This window comes from Numenius arquata, chromosome W (assembly GCF_964106895.1).
Source record: "Numenius arquata chromosome W, bNumArq3.hap1.1, whole genome shotgun sequence".
Lineage (NCBI taxonomy): Eukaryota > Metazoa > Chordata > Aves > Charadriiformes > Scolopacidae > Numenius > Numenius arquata.
In genome coordinates this window covers 15252596-15266155 of record NC_133615.1, presented here as the reverse complement: position 1 = coordinate 15266155, position 13560 = coordinate 15252596, and the positions used below count along the sequence as shown (strand labels likewise).

The following is a 13560-nucleotide window of genomic DNA, read 5'->3' as shown; positions in this document are numbered from 1 at the left end:
CTGCTGTGTTATATTTCCAGCAGATATCTGGGAAGTTGAAGTCCCCCACGAGAACAAGGGCAAGCGATCGTGAGACCTCTGCCAGCTGCTTATAGAATATTTCATCAACCTCTACATCCTGTTTGGGGGGTCTGTAATAAACTCCCACCATGATGTCTGCCTTACTGGCCTTCCTCTTGATTCTTACCCATAAACACTTAACATTCATTCACATTGTTAAGTTCTAGGCATTCAAAACTGTCCCTAACATAGAGGGCCACCCCACCGCCTCTCCTTTCTTGCCTATCCCTTCTGAAAAGTTGGTAGCCATTGATTGCAGCACTCCAGTTGTGTGAGTCTTCCCACCACGTTTCTGTGATGGCGACTATATCATAGTTTTCCTGCTGTACAATGGCCTCCAGCTCCTCCTGTTTGTTGCCCATGCTGTGTGCATTCGTGTAGATGCACTTCAGCTGAGCTAATTGTCCTGCCACTTTTGGGGGGGGGATGAGCCCTAATTCCTACCTAACTGTGCTCAGACCCTTCTGTAGTTGCCAACCTATTACTACCCCCCATGTCTTTGCTACCGCATGGATCACCATCCCCCACCTCCACTGAGACAACAGACTGCAAGACCTTGCTAGTACTTTTACCCACAAGCACTGGCATGCTGTTCCCAGTCTCCATTTTAGTAATCCCACTTTCATCCCCATCCCCCTTCAAACCTAGTTTAAAGCCCTTTTAATGAGCCCTGCTAACTCTTGTCCCAGGATCCTTCTTCCCCTTCTGGTTAGGCTTTCCCCACCTGTTGCCAGCATGCCTGGTGTCCTGTAGATCAACCCGTGATGAAAGAAACCAAAGTTCTGCTGGTTGCACCAGTCTCAGAGCCAGGAGTTAATGCTGGCTCTTCCTGTTTATCCCCTCATCAATTCCTGCAAGTGGTGGGATAGAGGAGAACACTACTTGTGCTCCTGATCCCTTAACCAGCTGTCCCAGGTCCCTAAAGTCTCTCTTCATTGCCCTTAGACTTCTGGTAGGTACCTCATCACTGCCTACTTGAAATATCAGTAATGGGTAGTAATCTGAGGGCTGAACCAGGGTAGGGAGATTTCTCTGTATATCTTTAATCCTGGCCCCAGGGAGGCAGCAGACTTCCCTGTGGGATGGGTCTGGCTTGTTTTTCTGTTTGTTTTTCTTTATACTTTACCTACTGTCTTGTTTAAACTGCATTAGTGACAATCGTTTTCTCGTTTGATAGAGTGGATAAAGCCATAGTCTTTTGACAGACTAACTGCTAGTTTTGCATTTTTCTCATTGTCAGTTCTTATTTTAAGCTTTCTGTATTACTCTGTATTTTGAGAATAATTTCCCACCTTCATTTTCTTTAATAGTATTTATAGTATTTATAGTCTATATGATCTTATTATATATAACAGTTCATTTTCTATTTAAAAGAATGTGTAGTAATGTAACTCAAAACTGTCTAGTTAGTGTCCCTTATAGTTCCTGTTGTATTGTCCTCTATGTGAAACACCCTTTTTTTAGTTTCTGTATTCTTTTATATAGCTGCTTTTAACTGCATGGATCAAAATTGTACACAGCATAGCAAGCGTGGGTGAATGATAACTTACATGATCACTTCTCTAGTTTCAAAATCTGAAGGAGTCATTGATAATACTAGTTACTAGTTTTAGAGCTGTAAAAGCATATTTGTTTTCTTACAGGTTGGATGCTATAGCTAGAGATGCTGAGCTAGTTGATAAATCTGAGACGGACCTTAGACGTCTGGGAGAACTTGTACATAATGGATGCATTAAGGCTTTAAAGGACAATTCCTTTGGACAAGAAAGAGCAGGTGAAGTGTGGGGGTGCGGGAGAGGAATAAAAAGTGTCAAGAGATCTGAATAATTCTTGCACTCTGATTATAACAAAACAATTGTGTTAGGGGAAAACATTAACAAAATGTTAGCATGCTAGGTGTTTTAGAAAAAAGGATTACAGTAAGAAGACTTTTTGGTTTTGTTTTTCCCCCCCCTTTCCCTGAGTTGTCACAGTAGAATGCAGCATGTTTTTGCTGTACCATGAAATTTAAAATTAATCTGCTATTATTATCTGGAATACCTTGGGTTTCTGGGGTTTAATTAAAGTGTTTGGTTAAGAAAAAGTCATTTGCTATAATTGAATGTCTGCTGCTATAGCATCAAATTTTCTTTTTTCTTTATGTTTGTCTATAAGATACACATAAAGGCTAAATATTTTAATAATTTGGTCCTTTATTTTAAGGAGGTAGACTTGGGAAAGTTAAAGGCCCGACATTCCGAATATCAGGAGTACAGGTGAATGCAAAGCTAGTCATCTCTCATGAAGAAGAGTTGGCACCATTGCATAAATCCATTCCTTCAGATCCAGAAGAAAGGAAAAGGTATTTTTTTTCTTTTCCTAAAGGAAACCGTAATGTAGAAATTTATTCAAGGCTTTTATGTATATATTTAAGCAATCTAGACTCTAAGCACACTGGGACACCAGTGTAGCTCCATTCCCTCTAAGAACTGGCAGCAGAAATCTGCTCCACATCCTTTATTCTTTCTTCCCTCTCCTTAGAAGCCAGTATTTGCTTTGGCTTCTGAACTGTATTCATTAGGGACTGGGTTCAGTTACTCTTAATTATTCCAAACTAGAAATTAGGTTTGTTGAGGAGCTGCTTTGTGTCACCTCTGCCTGAGAGAAAGCAATGTCTGTCAAAGTGGAGCAGATGATAATTGTTGGTAGTTGTTTAGCCCTCTGAACTTTTTAGTGTATCACAGTCCCTAGACTATCTGCTTATTCAGTTAGAAATTACACTTGAGTAATATTTTAAGTTTATCTTCACAGTTAGCCAGGTCTGACTCAATCCATGACCTGTCTGATGTTCTTTATATCTTAATCTTGATCTGCTTTAAAACATGTTTCGGTACTGATTTCAATAAATATTTTATAGAAATTGTAAGAAAACCTGATAGATATCTGAATTACTTACCTAAATATACCAGGATCTTAGTGATATGTGGCATGTTCCCCTCTCCCTTTCTAAGTTGGAGAAGATTGCTTATTTATGTTTTTAATTTATTTCTACTAGATATATCATCCCATGCCATACCAAGGCAGCTCATTTTGATATAGACTGGGGTAAGGAAGATGATTCCAATCTGTTAATAGGTATCTATGAATATGGCTATGGCAGCTGGGAAATGATAAAAATGGATCCTGATCTCAGTTTGACACAGAAGGTATGTCATCTACAAAATTTCATCAAGGACTTCTTTTTGTTTAGGTAATAATGCTAATAAGAACAGTTACTAAAAGAGCTTATTTTATGATAACTGAAAATGCATGGAAGTTAGGTCAGTTGTACTCCTTTGTATCCTTCTGGTAAATTATTAGATTTCAAGATTTTGTGTATTCAGTTGAAGTATACCTTCTTAGAGTCTCTTATGTTTCTGTATTTCTATGTATTTGGATCTGTCACCTGAATTCTCTCTCTTCCGTCTTTTGTTTCCCTAGTTTAAATGCTCTAGTTGTGTTAATTTTATTCTTGATCTTTTGGAGGGACGGTTGTTTTGGGGTTTTGGTTTGGTTTTCCTATCCGTGGTTTCTTTGCTTGAAACTGTCTTTCAATCACAACATGAGAATAGCTGTACTCATCAGAGTAGAAGCAGCACAATGGCTGCTTAGAAGTGAGAAACATTTAGGGAAAGACGAGTGAAGCAAACTCAGTGAGATTGATATCAACCCGTAGCTTTGGGATTTGAGGAGCCAGGGTTGTATACAAATCTGTTTAATGATATCCTGCCCCTGCCTTCCATTAATTTGCTTGTTTTATGAAACCACTCATTCATATATTTGGCTTCTGAAATATCCTGTGGTGATGAGTTAATGCATTTAGAAGCACAAGGCAGAACTAGGAAATCTGTGGATGACAGTGGTACAGGAGCTTTGAATTTTTTAGATAAACTATGAGAGTGGAAACAGAAATCTGAGGCTAGTTTCTTGAGTTTCCTGTAAACTTTGTGAGACCATTTCCAAGACTACGTTAGTTGTGTTTGGGGAAAAATAAAACATTTAAGAAATTCTCCATTCTTTGAAGCATGCTGGCATATTGGTCAGGTATAGTTGGAGTGGATTGGTTTTTTACCTTTTTTTTTTTTTTTAATTCAGCTTTTTCTGTTCCCAGTGCTCCAGACTAACATCTTCCTAATTTGATAATGTGTACTTGTAGTTGATACTACCATTGCTCTCCTCAGATTTTACCTGATGATCCAGATAAGAAACCTCAGGCCAAGCAGTTACAGACCCGTGCAGATTACCTCATTAAATTACTGAATAAAGACCTTGCAAGAAAAGAAGCGCAAAGACTTACTGGTGCAGTAAGTAAAGCTTGAGATACAGTAGTGAGAGAACATAATATGCTTATGGGCATGTCAGCAGATACTTGTTTTATTCTTAGTTCCACTCTGCTTTGTGTGATTTTTCTCTGTATTGCTAATCATATTGTATGAGACTATGAATGCAATGAATGAATTGCAAGTTTAATATTGTTTTACTCTCTCTTATTTGTATATATTCTCTAGTGTTGCATTAGGCTCAGTCTCCAGTTCTGAGAAAAGTGGTGGTCATTAGTGGCAATAAATTAAATGAATGCTTTCTTTAACATAAAAACCAAATCTTTTTCTGCAACTGTGGTGCAAAGACACTTGTCAGTTAACATAATAAAGGTACAAATTTGCATTCAGGGCAATTCAAAGAGGAGGAAAACAAGAACTAAGAAGAATAGAGCAACAAAGGCTGCAAAAATTAAAGAAGAAATAAAAAGTGACGACTCATCACTACCCTCAGAAAAATCTGATGAAGATGATGAGGATAATGAGGTAAACATCATTCATATGCTAAAGATGGCTATTCAATTGTTTCTATTAGTAACACTTTCTATTTGATCATCTGTTTGACTTAATAAAATTGAAGCACTTAAATGGCATCCTCCTTCTGTGGCAGTTAATATTGCATCAATATAATCACATGGAAGATTATCTTAATTTAATGATAAGACTGTAGCTCAGACATTATGATTAGTTTTCCAAATTATAATATCATAAAATAATGTCGCCCAATTGCAAGTGACGCTGTGCAATTTCAATGTTCTTTAAAGACTTGAGCATTGTATCTGCTAGAAATGCAATTTTAATGTAACATCTGAACATAAAACTAATGTTTCTGACTAATCCATTATTATTACTGATAACGATTCTTCAGGTAGCAACTTTTGTTCAGGCTCAGGAAAAAAAATCAAGCTTGATTAGAAAGAACAACATGAATAAATGATGTTTTGAGACATGCAATTGAATGTCTGTGTATGTCAGGACTTTAATTATTCTAATAGACTACTCAATTTTGTTATGTTTTTATTACTTCTGATGTATTCCTTTAGGCCTCTGTTTTTGTTGGGTCATTTAAATTTATCACACAGCAGAAACCACTAGAGAAAGAGAAAAAAAAAAAGATGAAGTTTAGGGGCTATGTTGCGCCTAATTTTGTGACTTTGAAGGTAGCTGAAAGAACACCAGATTCTTCAGAACACCTCTGGAAAAGAGAAATTTGGAACTCTGTTCCCTTCTCCTGTGACTGTGAATGGTTAACTTGTGGTCAGTAAAAAGTTACTGGAACAAAGCTAACCAGAACAGAGGTCTTTTATCATCACCATGGCCTGAAAAATCAGCTCAGTCTTGTGATGCCTACTTCCTTATTGGTTTTAGCTCTTTACAGCTTGACTACCTTTTACAGGGGCAGATTTCTTTGGGAATATGAAAGTTAAATGGACTTAATTTCTCACACCCCCCCATTACCCCTGCCCAATCAGTACTTGTGTCCCATCAAGGAAATGAGTGAGTAGTCCTCATTTTGTTTTGGCAACTGCATCTGGCTCCGTTTGATAGGTGTTAAACCTAAGTCTCAAGAAATCACACATAGATAAAAAGTACATTTTAATCTGATGGTTACAAAACTTTTATAGTTAGGAACTCAATTTGATGTGACATATATGCTTGTGTATTGCAGGATGAGATTGTTTCAGTGAAACATCCACATAAAAAAATAAAAGCAGCAGAAGAAAATGAAGAAAAGCCTGAGCCAGATATTGGTATAAAGAAGGAAGCCGAAGAAAAAAGAGAGACAAAAGAAAATAAGAGGGATTTGAAAAGGGAGAAAAAAGAAAAAGAGGATAAGAAAGAATTAAAAAATATTAAAGAAAAGAGAGAAAACAAAGTAAAAGAATCTGCACAGAAAGAAAAAGAAGTAAAGGAAGAAAAGGTAACTAGGTTTATTTTTCTTATATAGCACTAGAAAAGGCCACCAGGATTTTGTGAACAATTTTGAATTGAAAAGGTCATTTACTTTACAGTTGTCATTTCATTGAAATCTTTTGCATCGTTTGAAGTTTTATTTTTACCACTTGTAACTACAAGGACAGGCAAATGAAATGGGAAATTACCTCTTTAAAGATGCATAGTTTAGTGGGACTGAGAGTGCAAGTGGTGCAAGAAACTTGTCCATTGTTCTTCTCCATCCTTCGGAGAGAGAAAATAAAAGGTACTGTCATTGAATGTCAGATTTTATTTTTTTTCTTGTTATTATTGAAGAGAATGCAGTAATTACAGTGATTGTCTAATTACAGTGTAATTCCAGCCCAAAAATAAGGTTTGCTTATCAGATACATTTTCATATTTTGTTCTTAGGTAAATGAAATCAAATCTGAAAATAAAGAAAAAAATAAAAAAGCTTCATTGTTGGATATTCCAGTTCATATTACTGCAACTAGTGAACCGGTTCCTATATCTGAAGAATCTGAAGAACTGGATCAGAAGACATTCAGTGTGGTAAGTCCCTTGTTGATAACTTAGTGTTTACGCTTGATATTCTAAATGAACACAATTTCTGATGTTCTTGATTCTGCTATTAGGCATTATAACACAGATATCTATTGCCAGTAAAATCTTAGATCAGTGAAGCGTTATTGACACTATACTAAAGTCAGTTTTGTTTTGAGGCCAGCAGTTTTGTTTTATTGCATTTATGCAGTATAGTGAAGAGTATTTGTCTAGTCATTTATGTCTGAATAGTTTTAAATACAGACTGTGAAGATCCATCCTCAAGAATAATTCATGGATACTGCTTCTTAAAGGACAGAAATGAATGAATTTTAATGCAGCTGCTGTAGTTTAGAAATATCTTTCTAGAGTAATATCTCTGATACCAAAAGAATTTCAGTTATATCACTACTTTTGACCACAACAAAATCAATATTGGAAGAAAAAAAGGTAGTTAAATTCAATCTATGTAAAATTTTATAGGTCGATTGGAGCCTTTGGAAAGATGCTGAGGAGTTACTTTGAGCAGCTACTTTTCTGCTGTGGAAGTTCTATCATTCAGGTCTCAACAGTTGTCTGTTACTGCCAGACAGGTTTACTGGGTCTACTGTAGTGCTGGCCGTGAGAGGCAAATTATCTTGTTTTCTCATCAGTATGGTACTGACCAGTTTATGTATGTGGGTGTTTTTGTTTTGTTTTTTATCTAAATGTTATATGATTCATCTATAATTTCTAGGATATCTTGTGTGTGGCTAGGTGACTGATAATCACTCAATTCCCATGTACAATTATGCTTCTCTGTTCACCTCTACGCTTAAGCAGTGTACTTGGCAAACTGCCTTTTTAAAGGTTGCTTTAAGCTGTGGTTAGTGCAATATGTAATGTAGCTGCTTAATTACTTAATGGCATGAACTGGTAATGGAACAGCTTCACTGATTTTTGAGTTGTCCCTAGATGTTGACACAGTGATGGTGATGTTCTCCAAAACCCCTTATATTTTTGATTCTGGATATACAGACATGCCTCTCTTCCTTAGTGGGAGCAGTTCTAGGTTGGGTTTGCGTATAGAACTTTTTTTTTGGCCAGGCCCTCTGTTCCAGAAGGTATATTCATCATTATGACACGTTCAGATGCAATCTAATTAGCATGGTTACCTTTACTGCTGTGGGTTGTTGAGGCTAACTCATTTGACTTGTCTACCTTGTGACAAGTAAAAATATGCATTTCATCTGTCCACCTTGCCATTGTGACTGAATGGTATTTCCAAGCAAGTGCCTATAATTTAGAACACGCTAACTGGTTTATCTGCATTTACTATTAACACGTTTGAATTAGTGTGAAAATTCAAGAATGCACATATGAAATATATCTATGGATACATCTGTGTTGTCATCGCTGTTACTAATTTAGGCACACCTAAACTAGCTTTATCCTAGATAGCTCAGTTTCTGTCAGTATCTGCATAGAACTCAGGCTTAAAAACTGCTCAGAGAAGGAATGCTGCTCCTCTGTTGAATGCCAAGTTTCATTGTTGCAGAAAGTATATCTACTTAAAATACATTAAACTTTCTCATTTAATCTTGACACTGTGTTTGTATAGCTTTTGAGGTCCTAAAAAGTAAAATAAGTCTTGTCCTATGTACTTGTGCTGAAAGTTAAACCCATGATTGTAAAACCTAGTTATAATTCCTTTCCCTCAGAAATTTTTTTTATATTAAATTAGTGCTTTCTTAAATCTTTAATATTTATTACATGCAATCTAATGCTTTCATATAGGAGTAAATTTTCAACTGGATTTAAAATACTACTTTTTCCAAATGAAACCTTGTAATAAAACTAAAAGAGCTGTGAGTGAAGATTTGTTTTTCATTTGGCTTACAACAGTACTGTCTTTGCCTATATAAATAGCACAATAAGGGTGGGTCATGTTTTATAATTTTTACTATCTTTTTATTTTCCTTTGAATTAATGTATTCCTTTTTTACATTTTATAGTGCAAAGAAAGAATGAGGCCTGTCAAAGCAGCATTGAAACAACTGGATAGACCAGAGAAAGGCCTTTCTGAAAGGGAACAATTGGAGCATACTAGACAGTGCCTAATCAAAATTGGGGACCACATTACTGAATGTCTAAAGGAGTATACAAATCCTGAACAAATTAAACAGTGGAGAAAGTAAGTTATTCTGCATGATTTTTCCTGAAAAAGGAAAATCCATAATAGCTTCTATTAAGCAGAATAGTTTTTAATTATTTCTCGTTTCTTATTCTCCCTTTCTTCTATTTTTCTGCTGTATTAAATAAGGACTTATAAAAAGATGCTTATAAATGGCTCCAGCTTTTAATGGACTCACTTTTTCATACTTGCATAACAATGCATTTTGTCCAATTACTTCTTAAAACCAAAAGCAAACAGAAAATGACTGTATTTAGATTATATTTGATGTTTAGCGGAAAATTTGAATTTATAAAAAAATTTATCATAACATACTCAGAGATGTATTTCAAAATGAAAGAAGAGTTTTAAGTGTTCTTATGCATCTGTGAGGTGATAACTGGAAAAAATAAAAAATGGTGGTTTATAAACTTGTTATATTTTGTTCTTAATACAATTTGAGTTAGTTTTATCATACTGTGCACTTTAATCCTTTATGGTTTCAAATCTATCCTGAACTTCCATATATGACACTCAGTCAAGTGTTTAATTTCCTTGCAGACTGTTGTTAACATAGAATATTTCTGCTGTTTGTACTTGCTTTACTTCAAAATATTAGGGTGAACTGAAATACAAAACCAATATCCATGTCTTAAAGACACCTTGGTAAATGTTATATTTCTTGAAGTAGAAATTCATAGTGGAGCTACTATAATATTAATTCATGATAATGCTACAGTACCATACATAGATTATTAAAATTTGAATTTAGTTCTGTTGAAAAAATTTCATTTAAGTCCATGTTCTGTTGTATGATACAATAAAAACTAATATATGGAAGAGTAATAACCTCTCTTTCTTTTTCCTCAGAAACTTGTGGATTTTTGTCTCTAAGTTTACAGAATTTGATGCCAGAAAGCTGCACAAACTGTATAAACATGCAATCAAAAAACGCCAAGAATCTCAGGTGATACTTTCAGACCCTCTAAATATACAAATATATATTCTATGTTTTATAACTGTTTTATTAAGTATCGATTGAGTACACAATACATTTGAAGTGTATTTTACTGTTCATAGTAAACTAGTCTGTTTTCTTAGGATATTTTCTGAAGAATTCAGATGCAACTTTGGGATTTATCAATGACAATTTTTGTACTTGTCTCTTTTAGCAACACAGTGACCAGAATATTAGCAGCAATGTGAATACACATGTAATTAGAAATCCAGGTAAGAAATCTTGAGCATATTATTGTGCTGGATATCTTAAATGACGGTATGTAAAATTAAATAAACTTAAAACTGTCTCCTAGAACTCCCATAATGCTGGATATCATAGGGATAGGCTGACTTAATTTGACTTCACTAGTTTGCTGATGAAATTCAACTGAGCATGGACTGAACTTGGTAATTACTGATTTTAGTAGCAAGTTATTTGGCTATTCTTTTAAAGCAAATAAATTAATTTTAAAAACCCCAACAAAACACCTTTTTGTATTTAATTTTGAGGAGGGAGAGAGGCCAACTCAACACTTGTAAACTTCTTGGAGGCTCTATACCTGTTTGTAGCAGTTGTAATGTCACCATATCATAAGAAAGATATTCCCTGAAGTCATGGTTAGCAATCAGTTATATGGGATGTCTTTTATTGTTGACAATAATACTGTTTTTCTATGCTCCTGCACTTGTAATACTTGGGTTTATTATGTTATGTAAAACCTTGCGTATGTTATCATGGGTTTAAAATGAGTATAATGTATTTTAGGAATACTACTAAAAACATTTCATTAACAAGGTGTACCTCTAAAACTGATGTTCATGCTAGAGCCATCTCTCCCTAGAGAGGAACTTCCTACCATTCTGTTTAAAATTGCTCTACTAAAGGCACCTGGTCTCTACTCACTGCTCATTTGGACCACACTGATCCTCTCCATTCAGTCTGTAAGGTGGAAAATTTTAGTTTCTCAGCCCTATATATCTACATTTCTAGCTTGCTTGCCTTCTGTTTAATTCTGAGTTTTCTCTCATTCACTCACATTAGTGCATTTTTTCTTTCAATTATTTAGATCTTGTTTCTGTCAAATTATAATTCTACTTTCATATTGCTTTAAATCTGACAGGTAGAAGTGTTGTTTGAAGAAAAAACTTTGTAGTGTATGAGACTTCCTTATAACCTCTGCTTTATTAAACAGATGTTGAAAGACTGAAAGAGAATGCAAACCACGATGACAGTAGCAGGGACAGTTATTCTTCCGATAGACATTTGTCGCAATATCATGATCATCATAAGGACAGGCATCAGGGAGATGCTTATAAGAAAAGTGACTCTAGGAAAAGGTCCTATACAGCCTTCAGCAATGGAAAAGACCACAGAGACCGGGATCACTATAAACAAGACAGCAGGTAAATTGTAAAATCTGTTAAGAATTCCCTTCCCAGTTTTGCAGCATGCTTGTAGTAAGCACCAAAGTATCTTTTCTGAGTAATGCAGAATTGCAAAGAAATTTCTCTAACGCAGTTCTGTTGAATTGACATAATTGTAGTTCTTACTGTGTGTTCAGTAATACTAATATAAATAAATCTTTTCAGATACTATAGTGATAGTAAACATAGAAAGTTGGATGACCACAGGAGCAGAGATCACAGGTCAAACCTGGAAGGAAGTTTAAAAGACAGTCGGCCTCATTCAGATCACCGTTCCCATTCAGACCACAGGATACATTCAGATCACCGTTCCACTTCAGAGTACAGCCATCATAAATCTTCCAGAGATTATAGGTACCACTCAGACTGGCAAATGGACCACAGAGCTTCTGGTAGTGGCCCAAGGTCACCATTAGATCAGAGGTCTCATTATGGTTCAAGATCTCCTTTAGGACACAGATCTCCATTTGAACACTCATCAGATCACAAAAGTACACCTGAACATACGTGGAGTAGCTGGAAAACATAACAAAGACTGACATTTTCTGGACCCTTTTAGCCATATACAGTAAGCTAACACAGTAATTGCCTTATGTGACTTGAAAGATATGGACTGGATATTCTCAGTAGCAGTATTGTTACTTCCTTCCAGGATGCAAGGTCTGTTATCCCAACAATAGAAAAATATTTTTGTATTTAAAGTTTATGCTGCACTGTGCTGCAAATGTTGTGGCACTTTTTTTTTCTCCCCTCTTTAAGAAATGGAAAATGTTTACTTTTACAGGGACCTCAACGCTGCCCCATTCAGACTGGATCTCATAAAATTGTTTTGAGGCTGAACACAGTTTAAATTATGTTTGCAAACGAATTTTTAAACACTGACCTGTGATCATGTTTCAGGAAGAAATGAGGACTTAGTTTTGTTTTCTTAGTAAAGAATTCTCAAGGACTTCTGTTCACTTTCCAAAGCTATTTGTTTACATTGTACACTGCAACCACCTTGCCGCTTTTCATCACAAGCTTGAATATTTAAGTTCTGTACCTATAACTGTAAAATAGCCAGGATTTCTCCTGTTTGTGATCAGTTGTAATAATGCCTTTTGATAAAATAAATGGCTGGAAATTCTTGCAAACTAATTAAATAAGCTTTCCTTTTTTTTTCTTCTTGTCCCTTTCCCCGCCAACTCAATGGGATTACAAGCCTGTTCAGGAGTAAAATCCCAGACTATCAGAGGTGATAACCTCCCTAGGCAACTGCCCAAATCCTTCGACATACCCTGCCATCCAGGGATAATCTTGCAGCGTGTTTCTCTGTGACATCACCAACAATTTGCTTACTCTTATGTCAGGGTAAAACCAGGTTCCACGCACCCAACAACTACGAAGAGATGTTAGATGATAGAATCATAGAATGGTTTGGGTTGGAAGGGACCTTTTAAAGGTCATCTAGTCCAAATCCCCACTACAATGAGCAGGGACATCTTCAACTAGATCAGGTTACTCGGAGCCCTGTCCAACCTGACCTTGAATGTTTCCAGGGATGGGGCATCGACTACCTCTCTGGGCAACCTGTGCCAGTCTTTCACCACCCTCATCATAAAAAATTTCTTCCTTATATCTAGCCTAAATCTACCCTCTTTTAGTTTAAAACCATTACCTCTTGTCCTGTCACAACAGGCCCTGCTAAAAAGGGTGCCCCCATCTTTCCTGTAGGTCCTCTTTAAGTACTGAAAGGCCACAACAAGGTCTCCCCAGAGCCTTCTCGTCTCCAGGCTTAATCACCCCAACACTCTCATAGAAGAGCTGCTCCATCCATCTGATCATTTCTGAGGCCTGCCTCTGGACCCACTCCAACAGGTCCATGTTTGTCTTGTGCTGAGGACTCCAGAGCTGGACGCAATACTCCAGGTGGGGTCTCACAAGAGCAGAGTAGAGGGGCAGAATCACCTCCCTTGACTTGCTGGCCACGCTTCTTTTGATGCAGCCCAGGATGCGATTGGCTTTCGGGGATGCGAGTGCACATTGCTGGCTCATGTCCAATTTTTCATCCACCAGTACTCTCAAGTCCTTCTTTGCAGGGCTGCTCTCAATCCCTTCATCCCCCAGTCT

The 13560-nt window shown here is 36.4% G+C and overlaps 1 protein-coding gene across 1 annotated transcript in view; it reads left to right on the top strand.

Moving 5' to 3' along the window:
- The window catches only part of LOC141476641 (chromodomain-helicase-DNA-binding protein 1-like), a 93185-nt gene extending 80595 nt beyond the window's left edge, over positions 1 to 12590 (top strand). The window contains exons 26-37 of the mRNA XM_074165423.1: positions 1704 to 1834; positions 2263 to 2401; positions 3095 to 3245; positions 4260 to 4382; positions 4749 to 4883; positions 6067 to 6318; positions 6744 to 6884; positions 8870 to 9048; positions 9898 to 9994; positions 10200 to 10257; positions 11220 to 11430; positions 11617 to 12590. Of these exons, the coding sequence (XP_074021524.1) occupies positions 1704 to 1834; positions 2263 to 2401; positions 3095 to 3245; positions 4260 to 4382; positions 4749 to 4883; positions 6067 to 6318; positions 6744 to 6884; positions 8870 to 9048; positions 9898 to 9994; positions 10200 to 10257; positions 11220 to 11430; positions 11617 to 11980 (1981 nt within the window). The 3' untranslated portion in view covers positions 11981 to 12590. The remainder of the gene's footprint in view (positions 1 to 1703; positions 1835 to 2262; positions 2402 to 3094; positions 3246 to 4259; positions 4383 to 4748; positions 4884 to 6066; positions 6319 to 6743; positions 6885 to 8869; positions 9049 to 9897; positions 9995 to 10199; positions 10258 to 11219; positions 11431 to 11616) is intronic.
- Positions 12591 to 13560: the final 970 nt, after the last annotated feature.